Genomic DNA, 13505 nt, shown 5'->3' on the forward strand with positions numbered 1-13505 from the left:
CCCCTGCTCGGCTCACCACTAGGATGGGTGTAGAAAATGGAGAACAAAAGTAGACATCATCCATGCCATTTAAATGCTTACGTGAATAACTAATACATTTTCTTCTTTATATTAATTATAATAAATCATCATGATTGTGCATTACTGAATATTAAAGAGCTCTTAAATACCTGCAAACCCAAGATCGAACTCGCCGTGCCCGTTTTCTATACGTTCTTCCCGTGACGTTTTGCCTGCAGCAGCTGGTCAGATGTTTCAGTTTAGATTAGGCAGCCAGACTGAGTAGACGTGTTACAGCTCAGCTCTCGGATAGAAAGTTTGTGTGAAGAAGAGCATTTATTGGAAAACATTTTGAGGTTTCCATTTGGATTATACATCATATTCTGAGTGTTTTAAGGTGTGTTAAGTGCATTTGTGATTATTTTGTCCCAAGTTTTGGGTGTTTTGAAGTTTTGAGGTGATAGTGTCTTTGTGTGACAGTTTTGTTAGAAGACAATGCCGTACAATTGACATCATATTCTTATATCATGTTTTTGTTCCCGGTGATACTTGATAGTAAATGTAATTACAGTGATATGCTTTACTAGTAAGTAAGTTGGATTATACAGAAGTTTCGAACAGAAATGCGTAAGTACCCGACGTGTTTGAAAAAAGTTAATTTCCTGAATATCATCTGCAGTGTAACGTTGAAGCTCTAGGCCCTTGTCACAAAGCAGAAATTTGCAGCACAAATAAGATGCAAAGCTAAAAGGATCGGATAAATATTTAGTGGGAAGGAAGAGAAACTTTTTTTTTCAAGTCAAGCGCCAGACCATGCCATCGACTGGACATTAGTGAAGTCAATTGAATGAACGTTGTTGCTCGCAGTGACCTAGTATATGGAAAAGGTTCGAGTTGATGGTGTTTCGGTGTAGGCACTTCAGTGATATTTCAGACTTGCATTAGAATTTGTGCAAATTTTGGGAGATTTTACCATTGTATCCGGCTTTGACCCGTGAGCGAGCGGAAGAGTGCAAGATTATTATATTATTATTTTGATTTTTATTAACTACTTGCTGTATGGTCTGTATTGTGTGCCTAACGTACACACACAACCGAATCTGGGGAGTGAAATCTCATTTAACGAAAGACTTGCCCTGGCGTGATGTTTGTGGACTCTGATTTTTTCCACGTTGTGTTCACCCTCCCGGTCTACCCTATTGGTTTTAATCTTAGATAACCTCCATCTGAGCACGGGCCAGAGAGCTCGCAAGTGTCTCAGTGAGCGTGAGCCATGAGTAAAGCGAAGCCTGTGGAGCGGCGAGTGTGTGTGTGCATGTGCCAGGGCGTGCGGTCCCGGACTGAGAGTGTCTGGCTGGAGGACCGAGTTTCCGTACAACTCGCCAAGTGGGTCGGCCGATTTGCCCCCAACCTTATGTTTTGGTGAATTTCCCAAACGTTTGAGTAACCCTCACTGTATACCTGCTGACCCTTCGTGTGACTGTTTACGTAACGCGTGTTTCTCTTTCTGCGTGGTTGCTTGGGAGATTTTGCATCGCCGTGATGCTCTATTGAGTGAGACTGTAGCAGCGTGTGTCACACTGTTGAAGCGGGGCCAATTAGGTCGAGGGATGGGGATTGGTGTTGGTGCTGCAACAGTTTGTGTCGTCACGCCGGGCGGGTTGTAGGAGACTGTTTCTAGCTGTTGTGCTTGTCATTTGTGGCCTCTGTTTTAGCTATGTAATCTTGTTACCAATCAGACGCTCAGTGTTTAAACGGTGTTTGGATAGTTCTTGATGCAATCTAAGTTAGTTACATACAGACAGCAAGTTATCAAATACAACACGGCAAAATTAAAAGCCACGGAAAGTTGTACATCGTCTAGTCAGCAGTGGTTTGTCAGCCCTAGTCAGGTAGTGTATCACTGATACATTTAGGAAAACTCCGCGATGCCGCTCCCATCAGGACACGGAAGCAACCAGGATGCCACAGTGCTTCAAGGCTGTTCCGTCGGTAGAAGCCTGCGGAGGGGTGGGGAGGGGAGCGGTGGGGGCCCCGGCGAAGGACGATCTCCCTTTTTCGTCTTGGACCAAACTTAATCCCCCTGTTCTAATTATTTTATGAGAGTTATCAAGGAGAGATGAAGTAGCAGGGTGAGTTTGGAAAAGTGTTTGCACCGTTGCTTAGTGCGTGAGGTCGTATGTGGTGGGGCAGGAGTGGTTGGAGACCAGAGAAAGTGCTGGTGATGGCACAATGGGACGGGTGGGGGCCGTAGGAGAGCTCGCGGTCGTCGCTGGCGCTATGTCGTAGGGGGATTAAGATAAAGAGACATTCATGCTCTTAATACATGTGGACGAGTATATTCAGTCTTATGTGTGTTAATAGGCTTTTATTTGTGTCAGGGGTGTACGTCGAAAATTTGTGGATTTTTTTTTAAGTACTGAAACCTACACATGAATGTATTGAATAGAAGGTCCCTTGCATATATGTCGACCGTCACTTTGTTTGTCTTATGTGACAGTGGGGTTGCCTAGAATTCACTACAAAGTTAAATTTACACGCCATATACCTTGTATCATTTAGTAATATGTGTTCTTGATTGCCTTGTATGGGCCTGTCTCTCCTCAGTATCATAATCGTTAACTGAAGAGAAACGTTTTACTAGTTGTATTAGTTATTTTTTCTCTTAACAAAGCTTATTACAGCAGCCTCTCTAAACGTGTGTCTATCGGGGGCGAAAACGCATTAGTTAGTCTTGCATCTCTTTCTTCCGCTCACCCCCTCACCTATGCCACCCAGACGTCGCCAGTGCCCCGCCTCGGCAGCGGTGCGGCGTCCCTGCTCGTGTGTGAACCTGGCCCGCCTGACCCTGTCCCACTTCCAACTGACACGCGCTCACGGACGCGCACACGCGTGCTTCTACGCACATACTATGCTGTTCGGATGTAGTCATATTAGGCAGAAAGTGGGACTCCTTTGTATGGCTGTGATCTAGCTGGTGCCGACATACGTTTCACAGTGCATGGATTCCAATTAGCTTATGAGAGGGAAACTAACTTCCCCGGTTTATTTCCGCGCTCGGTCATCCCGAAATCCAGTCGCGGTAAGTCAGGTGTGAGAGTTCCCCAAGGACGCCCTGCACATTCTTTCGGCTGCCGTCAGTCCCTCTACCTCCGCCCTCCTACCCCGCCCCCGACAGGACCCTGCACGCTCTGACCCACATCCCGGAGGCCGCGACCCACCACTCGGCCTAGGTCCACGACGGAAAGGAGGAGCTCAACGTCCGCCATGCTGTCCTACCTCAAGTTCATTGGCTCTCTAGATGGTACATATTAATCCGCTACAATAGACAAAGAGTTCAGAAAGTAAAGAAGGAACTGGTTGTGAAATGAAAAGCACCTTTCGTTGGAGGAAAACTACGAGCCCAAAAAAGTTGGGGAAGAGGGCCTCCCTGCCAGGATATGGAAGACATTCGAGTAGTGCACTATTCCCTTGTGCTTTCTTAGCATTCTGAATTATTAACCTAAATGTGGCACGCGTAGAGAGGAAGAGGATGTTAGGATATTCATTAGATTGATATAACGGCATCGAAGAAGTTTCCTGATAAGTAAAAAGAGGTCTTGGAAAGCGTCATCCAGGCACCGCTTCAATAATCTGTAATGTATTAGAAGAGCGAGAAAGAGAATGAGATTTGCAAAGGGGGAGGAGGTGAGTTCTCAGCCCGTGGGATGAAGGGCCGCGGAGGTTCTGTTCTGCTAATACTGTACCGCTATATGTTGACAGAGGGAGAGGAGCAGCTCAGGGTGCAATGGTTTAATCTTGCTGTCTGCCGTTAGGTTTACATTATAGTCTCTAGCTTTGTAAAATGGATTATGCTAGGGGAACTGGCTGTAGTAATGTACGAAAGTTGTATTTTTATCTGATCAGCGCGTTGCGGCTTTGTGAAGAGAGACAGAAAGAGAAAGAAAGAAAGAGGGGGAAGGGAGGGATAGAGAATGAGAGAGAGGAAGGGAGAGTGAGAGAGCACGAGAACGAGAGAGGGAGACTGTAAGGTAGAGAGAGAGGGAGGGAGGTGAAGAGGTAGAGAGAAGAGAGGAGAAAAAGAGAGGGCGGGTGGGGGTCCAGACGGTGCCATCAACCGAGAGAGAAGGCAGAGGCAGGCGTGGGTGAGGTGCAGTACGATAGCTTCCATTTCCTGGCAGCGCGTGTGTTGCGTGCTTGCGACCATATGATAGTCTAGTAGCAAGGCAGCCGCTACTAGCAATATCTTCCATGCTGTGTAACCTCTGCCGACTCTCCATAGTTTTCTGCGTTATATTGTTACGTAATTCCTTAACATTAAATAGATATTTAGTCTCCATTTAATAATTACACGGAGGATCTTATTCTCCTATTGAAACTTGGTCGTATTATAACTGCAGCTCTAGGTTGGCGACTTAGAAATCTAGGTGAGATTACTTTCTCACCTTTTGTTTTATTATAATACTAGTCGATATTGTCGCATAAGCCCCCAGAAAGAGTTTGCACAGCTATTGATCGAATTAGTTAATCAGCATTACAGGTGTCGGAAGGTATTTATCCGTTTCCGTGTAATTTAATGTTAAATTGTGTTTGCGGCCTGTAAAGAATGGAAGTCCTTAAATATTCGAAGGAAAAAGTTACTTAGCAACTCGGTCAGCTGATGGCCAGGCGTACCAACCCCGGGAGCTCGGTAGCGTGGGAAAGTTACTGTTATTTAAACTAAAAAGACTATCTCTATAGATTTGTGTCATTATATTTTGAAGTACTGTTTGTTGATTATTAATGACAAATTAGGAATTTTAATTATTTAGCCGAAGAATCCGCTATCGTTAGGTTAATCAATAACGATTATTACAATAAGAACTTATTGCTACAGGTCATTTTACTTTTCTGTCTCCTGTTATTACCTCAGGTGGTATCAAGCTTACATTCTTTAAGATCATTTGCCATGTATAGAAAATATTCTTATCAATTGACAGAAGTGAAGGGAAGAACCTTGCTCGTGCAGTAGTCCTTCCACGATTATCATTTCCTATTGTATTTTAACGCCCCATAAGTGTAGCACACATTTAGAACACATTTCCATCATGATAACGTACGTACGACATGTCGCTTCTGTCCCATACATTCGGCCGGCCGTGACGAGAGAGTCGAGGAAACTCTCTCCCTCCTGTACGACATGTTTTCCGGGACCCCACCGCGGCCGACGCATAAATCCTCGAACTGGCAACTGAGCGATAGTGGGATTTCGGGCGGATAGTCTCGGCCGAGGAGATGCTTGTCTGTGATGTAAGGGCTTTGCTCTCTCTCATATAGGACAAGGGCTGATCAGTATCGGCATTTTTTTTTTATCATAAAAACGTCAAAGAAACACAGGGGAGATAGTTTCGTTTTTACACGTTCTTCCAAGTCGGGGGAATAGCAAAGCTTCGCAGAATGTACCCATTTATTTCTCGCGACTTCGTGCCTTTTTTTTAAAGATGTCAGAGAGCGAGTTGCAACTTGACATCAGTTGTGCGACGGGACGAGGTAGGAGTTTCTCGGTACGAATTTGAGAATAGGAAAATTTGTGGATGTTGCAAGTGGGCGAAAGACGGACATTCCCCGAACAAACGCACGGTTCTAGGAAGTGCACAGTATTCCCCAATATCCTCCCGGTAGGTTTCAGATGATCCTGGATGTTTCTCTGTTCCCTTTGAAATGAGAACGTTTGATTTTTGAAGTTGTCGCAGTTGCGGTGAAGCACGGAAGTCCGATCGTCGGCAGCACGTGCGGCCGTCAGACCCAGCTGAGCCGACCGTAAGCCGCAAGGCCGTAGAACGCCCAAGGCAGCAAGGAGGAAGGAGTTGGGGTATATGGGAGTGGGGGGGGGGCGAACGGATTTTCCCGCGGCAGCCCGCTAGGCCACGCCTTACAAATAACGTTTTTGGATGACCACGCACAGAGTGAGCGGAGTGGACACGCGGCGAACTGGCTTACCCGCTTCCATGGATCAGTCACGAATTGCTTTACCAGATGCGTATCCGCGTTTTAGCTCGTAGATGGCGAGTTGGTGGTAGAGGAAGGGCACGCCGGGCATACGAAGCCTCCTGGTAGTTGGAGCAGTTCTGGGGGCTGGAGTGACGTCATTGTCCCTTATTCCAAGGCAGGATGTCCGTTCCGCAGAGCGGGGCATTCCACAAACTCCCGTGTGAAAGACTTCAGTTGTTCAGCTTTTATCAGAAATCATTGATTTGTTACATTTGTATCTTGTTAGCAGTTTACAGGTGATAGGGTTATGTAAATCGCGTCTATGTAAGTGTGTGCACCTGGGAAATCACTGCAAATCGTGTGCAGTTACACTGCCGTGACGTCACTCAGTTGTTGACGTGCCCGCGTGACGCTAACGTGACGTCACTGGTTAGTAAGCTTGTCATTGGTCCAAAAGGGGAAAACACGCCTTCCCAACCCGGTCGTGTCATCCACTTTCGTTTTCTACCTGCACGCTTCGTTCAGACACCGGCGAGAGCGCACGGGCAGGGTGAACGAAACTCTCAGAGAATTCCCCGCGCGAGCCTCAGGTTGCGTTTCGCAGTAAAGGCAGAAGCGTCACAGACTGGTAGCAGCTAGCTGGCCCGGGTTGTGGTGGTGCATGAGAGGCTGACTCAGATAGTCAAGCAACAAGTGTGCGTGCGGACGTGCGGCTGAGAGCTCCGTCTCGCACCTTGGAATAGTAGTGGCCTTCCGTCATCACGCGTTCGGATAGTGAGAAGTGAACACAGTCAACCGTTTCTTACGGCCTATTCATTCGCCCTTTACTCGGGGTGACATGGTTACTCTTAGACAAAGAGGTACGGAAAAGAGGCATCTGTGTTAGGTTTCTTATCGTCATTCTGGCAGTTAACGAGATCGTTATGGGCTATTCTGTTGTGGCGCGAGTCTGTGATCGGAAAGGGCCATGGTTTGGCTGATGAGTGCGAGTGAGGAACAGTGAGTGTGAAATGACACCTCATGGTTGTTAGTGTCTTCGTCATATTGTGTGATTTGCGAGTGAGGAGCGTTGTCTGTTCTCGCGGTATGAACGGGTGCATGTTCGGCCGAAAGTTGTTTAGTGATATAGTTAGTGACTGAACTGATGATAATTAGATTTATGAAATAAATGTGTGTAATGGATTTGTACTTAGTCTTTACTGCTATACAGAATAGTCTTTACAGCTATACAGAATTGTGTCGAACTTTGAAAATTTTTAAAAGTGAAATCCGCTAGAAGCCATTACTGGCACTCAAATTGTTTACATGAAAACCTAATTGTACTTCACCACTCTTACTAACCGAGTGTTTCTCTTGTTTCGCGTACAGGTGTTAGCCCGACTATGGCCATCGACGCCAGTGGAGTTTGGCCAAGCGCAGCTGGTCGTCGCGGCAGCATCACCAGCTACAAGTTCCGCGTTCGGGAGGAACGCAAGAAAGTGATCCGCATCTCGAACGCCAAGTACCGCACCATAGAGGACCACGAGAGCGGCCTGCGGAGATTCGTACTCATCAGGTGAGTCATTCGGTCGCTATTATGGTGTGCCATTCTTCATCTCAGTAATTATCAGTTTTATTGATTATCTAACACATTTCGTCCGGGTTCTTAAATTCCTCCCAGTATTTATCGTGATTTTTCAAGTTTCTGGAACAGCGTGTGACCTTGTTTCCTTTGTCTCTTCCCAGGAACACCCTGAGACGCCTGCAGCGCGAGGCTCGCGAGGAGAAGTTGGCTCGTCACCGCGCTGGTGCCACGAATGTGTCGCCGTCCTACCTGTCTGCCTCTCGGCCCCGCTCCCCCTCCCCGCCCTGCGACATGCAGGTGTCTGACGTGCTCAGTGTGTACGGCCAGCCCGCCCCCACGCCCATCTCCGCCCTCGAGGAGGACGACCCGGTGCCGGCGCCCAAGAGGCCCAGACTCTTCCTCGACGACGACAAGGAGAACGAGCGTGGCTCTTGCGAGTCGCGGCTGATGGAGTGCGGAGTGGACGACAAGGACGACTCCAGGATCATTGTCGACGACACCCAGGAGATTCTGCGGGATCTGTATGAGACTTTCACGGGCGAGTCAATCAGCGCCCAACCCCGCCCCTCAACGCCCACGCCGCCTCGCCCAGACACGCCATTTGCCGCCCCTGCCTACTCATGCACCCTACCTTCCACCACCACGCCCTCCCTCACCACTACAAACAACAGTAGCAGCTCCAGTACCAATAATAACACTAGTACCTATACAAACAGCTACAGCAGCATGGGCACCGGGGGCAGCAGCTACCATGACTGGGGCAGGACACAGCAACAGCAGTATGCGTGTGGCCACGCCTCGCTCCTAGGAAACGACCTCCAGTCCGTTGTGTTCCACAGCCTCATCGCTTCGCTCGAGTCGTAACGCGCGATGTGTGCTGCTGATGAAACCCAGCAGCAGCAACAGTAGTAGCAGCAGCAGCAGTGACAGCGGAGGTGGCTCTCCCCCTCGCGCTGCCTGCAGTGCCATGCCAAAGAGGTGCAATCACTGGCGGGTGGCCCCCAGAAGCCGTGTGATTTCATCAAGTGTTCCCAGCTGTGATCTTACCATTATTAACGCGGAGCTCGGACTCGTCCAGTGCCTGAATGTTGCGTCACCCGCGAGCGCCCTCGGAAGAGGAGGCGCCTGGCGAGGTGGCCCGGTTCGTCTCGTAGTGTTTGCCGGTGCTGATGGTGACGGTGAGGAAGAGGAGGACTTGCGTCTCCAGGAAGGGCAGGCAAGACTCCATGCGGCTCCGTCGTCTGCTGCCACGCCTGAGGAGGAGGCAGGGTGGCTGGAGCAGCACCTTCGGTAGTGTAACTTTGGTGAGCCTTCTTTAATTAATTACCTGATGAGGAAGGGAGTATCCGTGGACATTGTATATTATTACAAGATCATTCACTTGCATCATTCATCCCGAGTCGTTCTCATGACATTCACTGAATGAACGAGATCAGTGATTATATATATATATATATATATATATATATATATATATATATATATATATATATATATATATATATATATATATCACACTCATACATACACACTCACGCGCATCATCATCGTCACATTCTTCCCATGGTCATATCATCGCTGTCGTTGTCTTAATCATCACCGTCAGTAGTTCATCCTCGCCACAATGACCCTCGGCAGTTTAGTCTCAACCCAATTCTTAGTTCGCCCTTCACATTTGAGGGCTTGGCCGCTTCACTCGGATCTTACAGTCGGTGGTACGCCCGATGAGAGAGAAAAATTTTAAATAAGGAAAGTCCCTCCCGAGGAAAAACCCTTGGGAGATCTTTTTTTCCCGCTGGAGACAAAGCCACCAGCCCTTTTCGACTGCGCTCAAGTGGAAGGGCTGTTCTAACTGAGAATTTGGAAATGCCTGCAAGTGCTCGCCCATACAGGCCAGAGGGAAGGAGGCAGAAAACGTAGCGGGTCCCAATGACAAAATTATGCCAAGGTTAACTTTCGAAAGGCGTCCCCCCCCTACCCCCACCCCACCCCCCTTTCACCGTCGGCCTACCACCCCTTATTCCAAAAAGGAACTCGAAGCAACTCCAACAGTGAAAAAAATATATATATATTCTAATTTAATTGACATTACAAAGATGTTGAAGCTTCGAGAGCAAAACCGCCCTTCCCCCTTCCACCCTCCCCCCTCCCCTGCCACGTAACTTTCACCCCCCCCCCCCCTCGACAGAAGCCTCTTTCCCGCACGGTCTCACGGGCGTGGCTTGCGGGCAGTCAACAGGCATTTGGTTTGTCTAGTCTTCAGTCTCTTCGTGAAGTCGTAAGTTGCTTTCTTGACGGCGGTATCCAGCAGACTTGGTTATACGGAAAAGGGGAAAAAACGTGCAAATGCGAGATTTCGAAACAAAAATGGTGATGTCAGAAATCTTCGTTTCTCGCTGTATTCACTTAAACTTTTTTTTTTCGTCTGTCGACTTCTGTAATATATTATTTTGTCTTTCTTTGTATATATGAATGTGCATATGTATATGTAACTTAAGTAATGCTTTTTTGTTTCGTTTCTGATCACAATGACTTCAATTTTGTTTCTGTATTTTTGTATGTTTGTTTTTTTATCGGAAGGTTGTTTGTCCTTGTTTATCACCTGTTTGTTTTGTTTGTTGGTGCCAAGATGTAAAAGGTTATAAACGAAATGTAAAAAAAAAGCAAAAAAGAAAAAATTAAAAGATGGTGACATTTTTAGAAGCTAAACAGAGTTTGAAGGTGCTATAATTTGAGATTGTAATAGATTGTGAAATATTAAAAAAAACTCTGTTGGACAAATATATCGCTGATTAAGATGATCTCTACGTATGTTTATATGAATATAAATAATATATATATATTATAATGTATAGATTTTTATGACCCATACCAAGTCTGTGCTGTTACTAGCCCCCTCAGTTCTTACTCATACACACTACATCTTGTCTTGGCTTCGTAATTTCATTCACTCGCACATACACACATTTCTCTTCATTCAAGAAACACTGTAGATGGCGAGGGTTTCCTCATACTCGAGCAGGTTCGGCCGCAGCCAGAGCCCAGGCACCCTAGGCCTATGAGGCGACGGCGGCTGGCTCTGCGCTCAGGTTCCGAGGCTCGAGTAGCATGGACTCATTCGAGTAGTCCGAGACTCCTCCTTCCGCCTCGAGCTGGAAGCGGGTCTCGGACTCCAGCCCCACCAAGCGAGTGTAATTCCGGATGAGTGCCATCAGTCACCGCATAAATAGACTTAATTTTACAATTTTGTATATTGTACAAATGTATATTGAGAATTTGTTATGATTAAGAGTTATTTGTATTTAGTTGGCTAATGAACGAGTCAAAATACCAAAATGTAGTTTGTATAAAAAAGATTCAAAGTGTGTATCAAAGTTTTGAAAACGATCATCAACGATTCCCAGACTAGACATGTATGATAATTGACCACAGTTTATTTACACATAGAAAGGTTGTACCATTTATTATTTATTCCGATGTGGATATTATTTATACATATATGATAGACACAAACAGGCGGGAAAGCGCACGTTGGGGTTGGCTGTCTGGCGCCGTCGCGAGCTGCTGGGGAGCGAGTTAGTGATATATCTTAAGACATTTCGGTCATTTTCCAAGACATTTCAGTGTTGATAATACGCCCCCAGGAAATGTAAATGTGATTTTATATGTAGCGACACAGACCTAATTACAGAGGATATTTTGTCAGCGAGGGCCAGACAGCCTCTGCCACCCGACGCGTCTTCCCGCGTGTTGCCAGCGTCACAAAGCGAGCAACTGGCGAGGTCGGAGGACGAATTCTGGAAGTGGCACTCGAGCCAGGTCACGTGTGCCAGGGTCTTGGCCCTCAGTCGAGCGGGTGTGATTTTCAGAATGAAATCCTAGCATTAATAACTCAAATAGCTGCAGTTGTTCAGTTGCCACTTATTATTTTAATTATACGAATTATTGTCTTCCGTTTATTTTCTTCAATGTCTTTACCTGTTTTAATGATAATTGCCAGTTATCATTTCCATAATCACAAATTGATTATTTTGAGTAATTAGTTTCTTGTTTACGGTTCACCGACACGTTGACAAAACTAGTGAAGGATAAGGGTAGCACAATGTAAAAAGTAACTTTTTATATGATACAGATTTGAACCGGGACTAATGTACAAAAGTCACTAAGCGACGCCCGTGACAAGAGAGAATCACCCATAAGCCATAGTGTCATTAGTGCCACTGTTGCTCATCGCACTTGTCTTAGGAAGTGGCATAGGGGGAACCAAGCTAAATCCAGATTGTGATACCGTCATTTATTATTACTGTAACCATTGATATATAATATCATCTACGAAAACTTTTTTTTTCTCTGTTATTCCAATCACAGAACACATGCGAAACCAAAAAATTGCAAGCCTTATTTCCTCCGCCTGGGATTGGTAGCCTGGTTCACTCCCGGGCCGTTGTGGGCACTGGCTGGCTTGGGGGGCGAATCCCGCAGGCGTCGCTGAGAAAGGGCGAGGGGGGGGAGGGAGGGGGCGGCGACGGGGACCCTCCGACGCTCGCTGTGGTCCCCCCCCCTCCCCCTCCTCCTCCTAGTGCAGTGGTGGTTGGGGAGGGGCGGGGGAGGGAGAGGTGGAGCAGGGGGGCGCGGTGCCGGCGAAGGGGTGGAGGCAGTGACCACAGAAGTCTGTATTTCTCCATCGCTCCCCCCACCCTTCCTCCACCGTTCTCCCCCTCCCCTTCTCCCTTCCCCGTGACCCCCTCCCCCCCCACCACCCACCTTAGCTGTTTATAATATCTCCCCAAACTGTGGCATAGCTAGTGATGATGCTATATAAAAGTAAACGAAGATAAAGCTATTTTGTTCCTGCCAAAACACGTAAATAAGGTGTATTATCTTGTTACATTGTATTTTGTGAATTTTTTCAAATATATGATATGAAAGATATTCTTGAGTTTTGACTTGTTTTCCCTCCTCTGGAATCCTCACCTCATTTTCTTTAACGAAAATGACTTGATAAATCTAATAAAAAATACCGAAATGATGAGAAAGCTAATAAAAAATACCTAAATGATAATAGAAATAAATGAAAAGAATGAATTACACCACAAAGCTATATGTGGAAGTAAGATACTCTAATGAATATAGAAAAAACGTAATTTAGCTGGAAATATTACGTCATTAATACTGATGATAAAACCTTCAAGCCAGACTTTCATTATGGACATCACAATAAAAAAAAAAATGTTGCTTTAAAAACGTCCAATTGTGAGACAAACTAGAGAAAATGGAAAAATATATAAAAGATAAAACGGTGATCCCCAAAATACATAAATAAAGGAAAGGTAACAGAGAAGAAGAGAGAAAGGAAGCCAAATAAGTAAAGGAAAACAAACACAGAAAGAATAGTCTAGAGAGAGAGAGTGGGTAATGGGAATAAATAAAAGACATGGAAGATAGACAATATACACACACACACACAACACACACACACACACACACACACACACACACACACACACACATATATACACACAGTGAGAGGGAGAGAGAAAGAAAGAGAAAGGTAGATTATATTCCCACGCACACATATGTGCACATATATTTGATAGATACACACACACACACATGCAGTGAGAGGGAGAGAGAGAAAAGAGAAAGATGGGTAGATTATACACACACACACGTATGTGAACACGTATATTTGATACACACACTCAGTATATACATATACAGTATGTATATATATATGTATATATATATATATATATATATATATATATATATATATATATATATATATATATATATATATATATATACATACTGTGTTGATAGCAGACAAAAAAAATAATACATGCATATAAATCGGACAGGTCATAGGAATAGACTGCCAGCCAAACATTCACAAACCGAAATTACAGCAAACGAGAAGTGGCTCTTGTAGACGCGATTAAACACTCATACCTCGGAATGAAATATCGAA

At 45.7% G+C, this 13505-nt stretch overlaps 1 protein-coding gene across 2 annotated transcripts; it reads left to right on the top strand.

Annotated features, from left to right (window-relative positions):
• The first annotated feature begins 241 nt into the window (after positions 1-241).
• Positions 242-12466, top strand: LOC113821267 (uncharacterized). Of its 2 annotated transcripts, none has more exons than XM_027373756.2 (3): positions 242-397; positions 7339-7525; positions 7696-12466. In XM_027373756.2, the coding sequence occupies exons 2-3, from the start codon at positions 7353-7355 to the stop codon at positions 8396-8398; spliced, it is 876 nt and encodes a 291-aa protein (XP_027229557.1). In that variant the 5' UTR covers positions 242-397; positions 7339-7352; the 3' UTR covers positions 8399-12466. The 2 variants fall into 2 exon arrangements, with proteins under 2 accessions (XP_027229557.1, XP_027229556.1); XM_027373755.2 differs by lacking the exon at positions 242-397 and adding an exon at positions 6090-6830.
• The last annotated feature ends 1039 nt before the right edge of the window (positions 12467-13505 follow it).

Source organism: Penaeus vannamei, chromosome 33, assembly GCF_042767895.1.
Source record: "Penaeus vannamei isolate JL-2024 chromosome 33, ASM4276789v1, whole genome shotgun sequence".
NCBI lineage: Eukaryota > Metazoa > Arthropoda > Malacostraca > Decapoda > Penaeidae > Penaeus > Penaeus vannamei.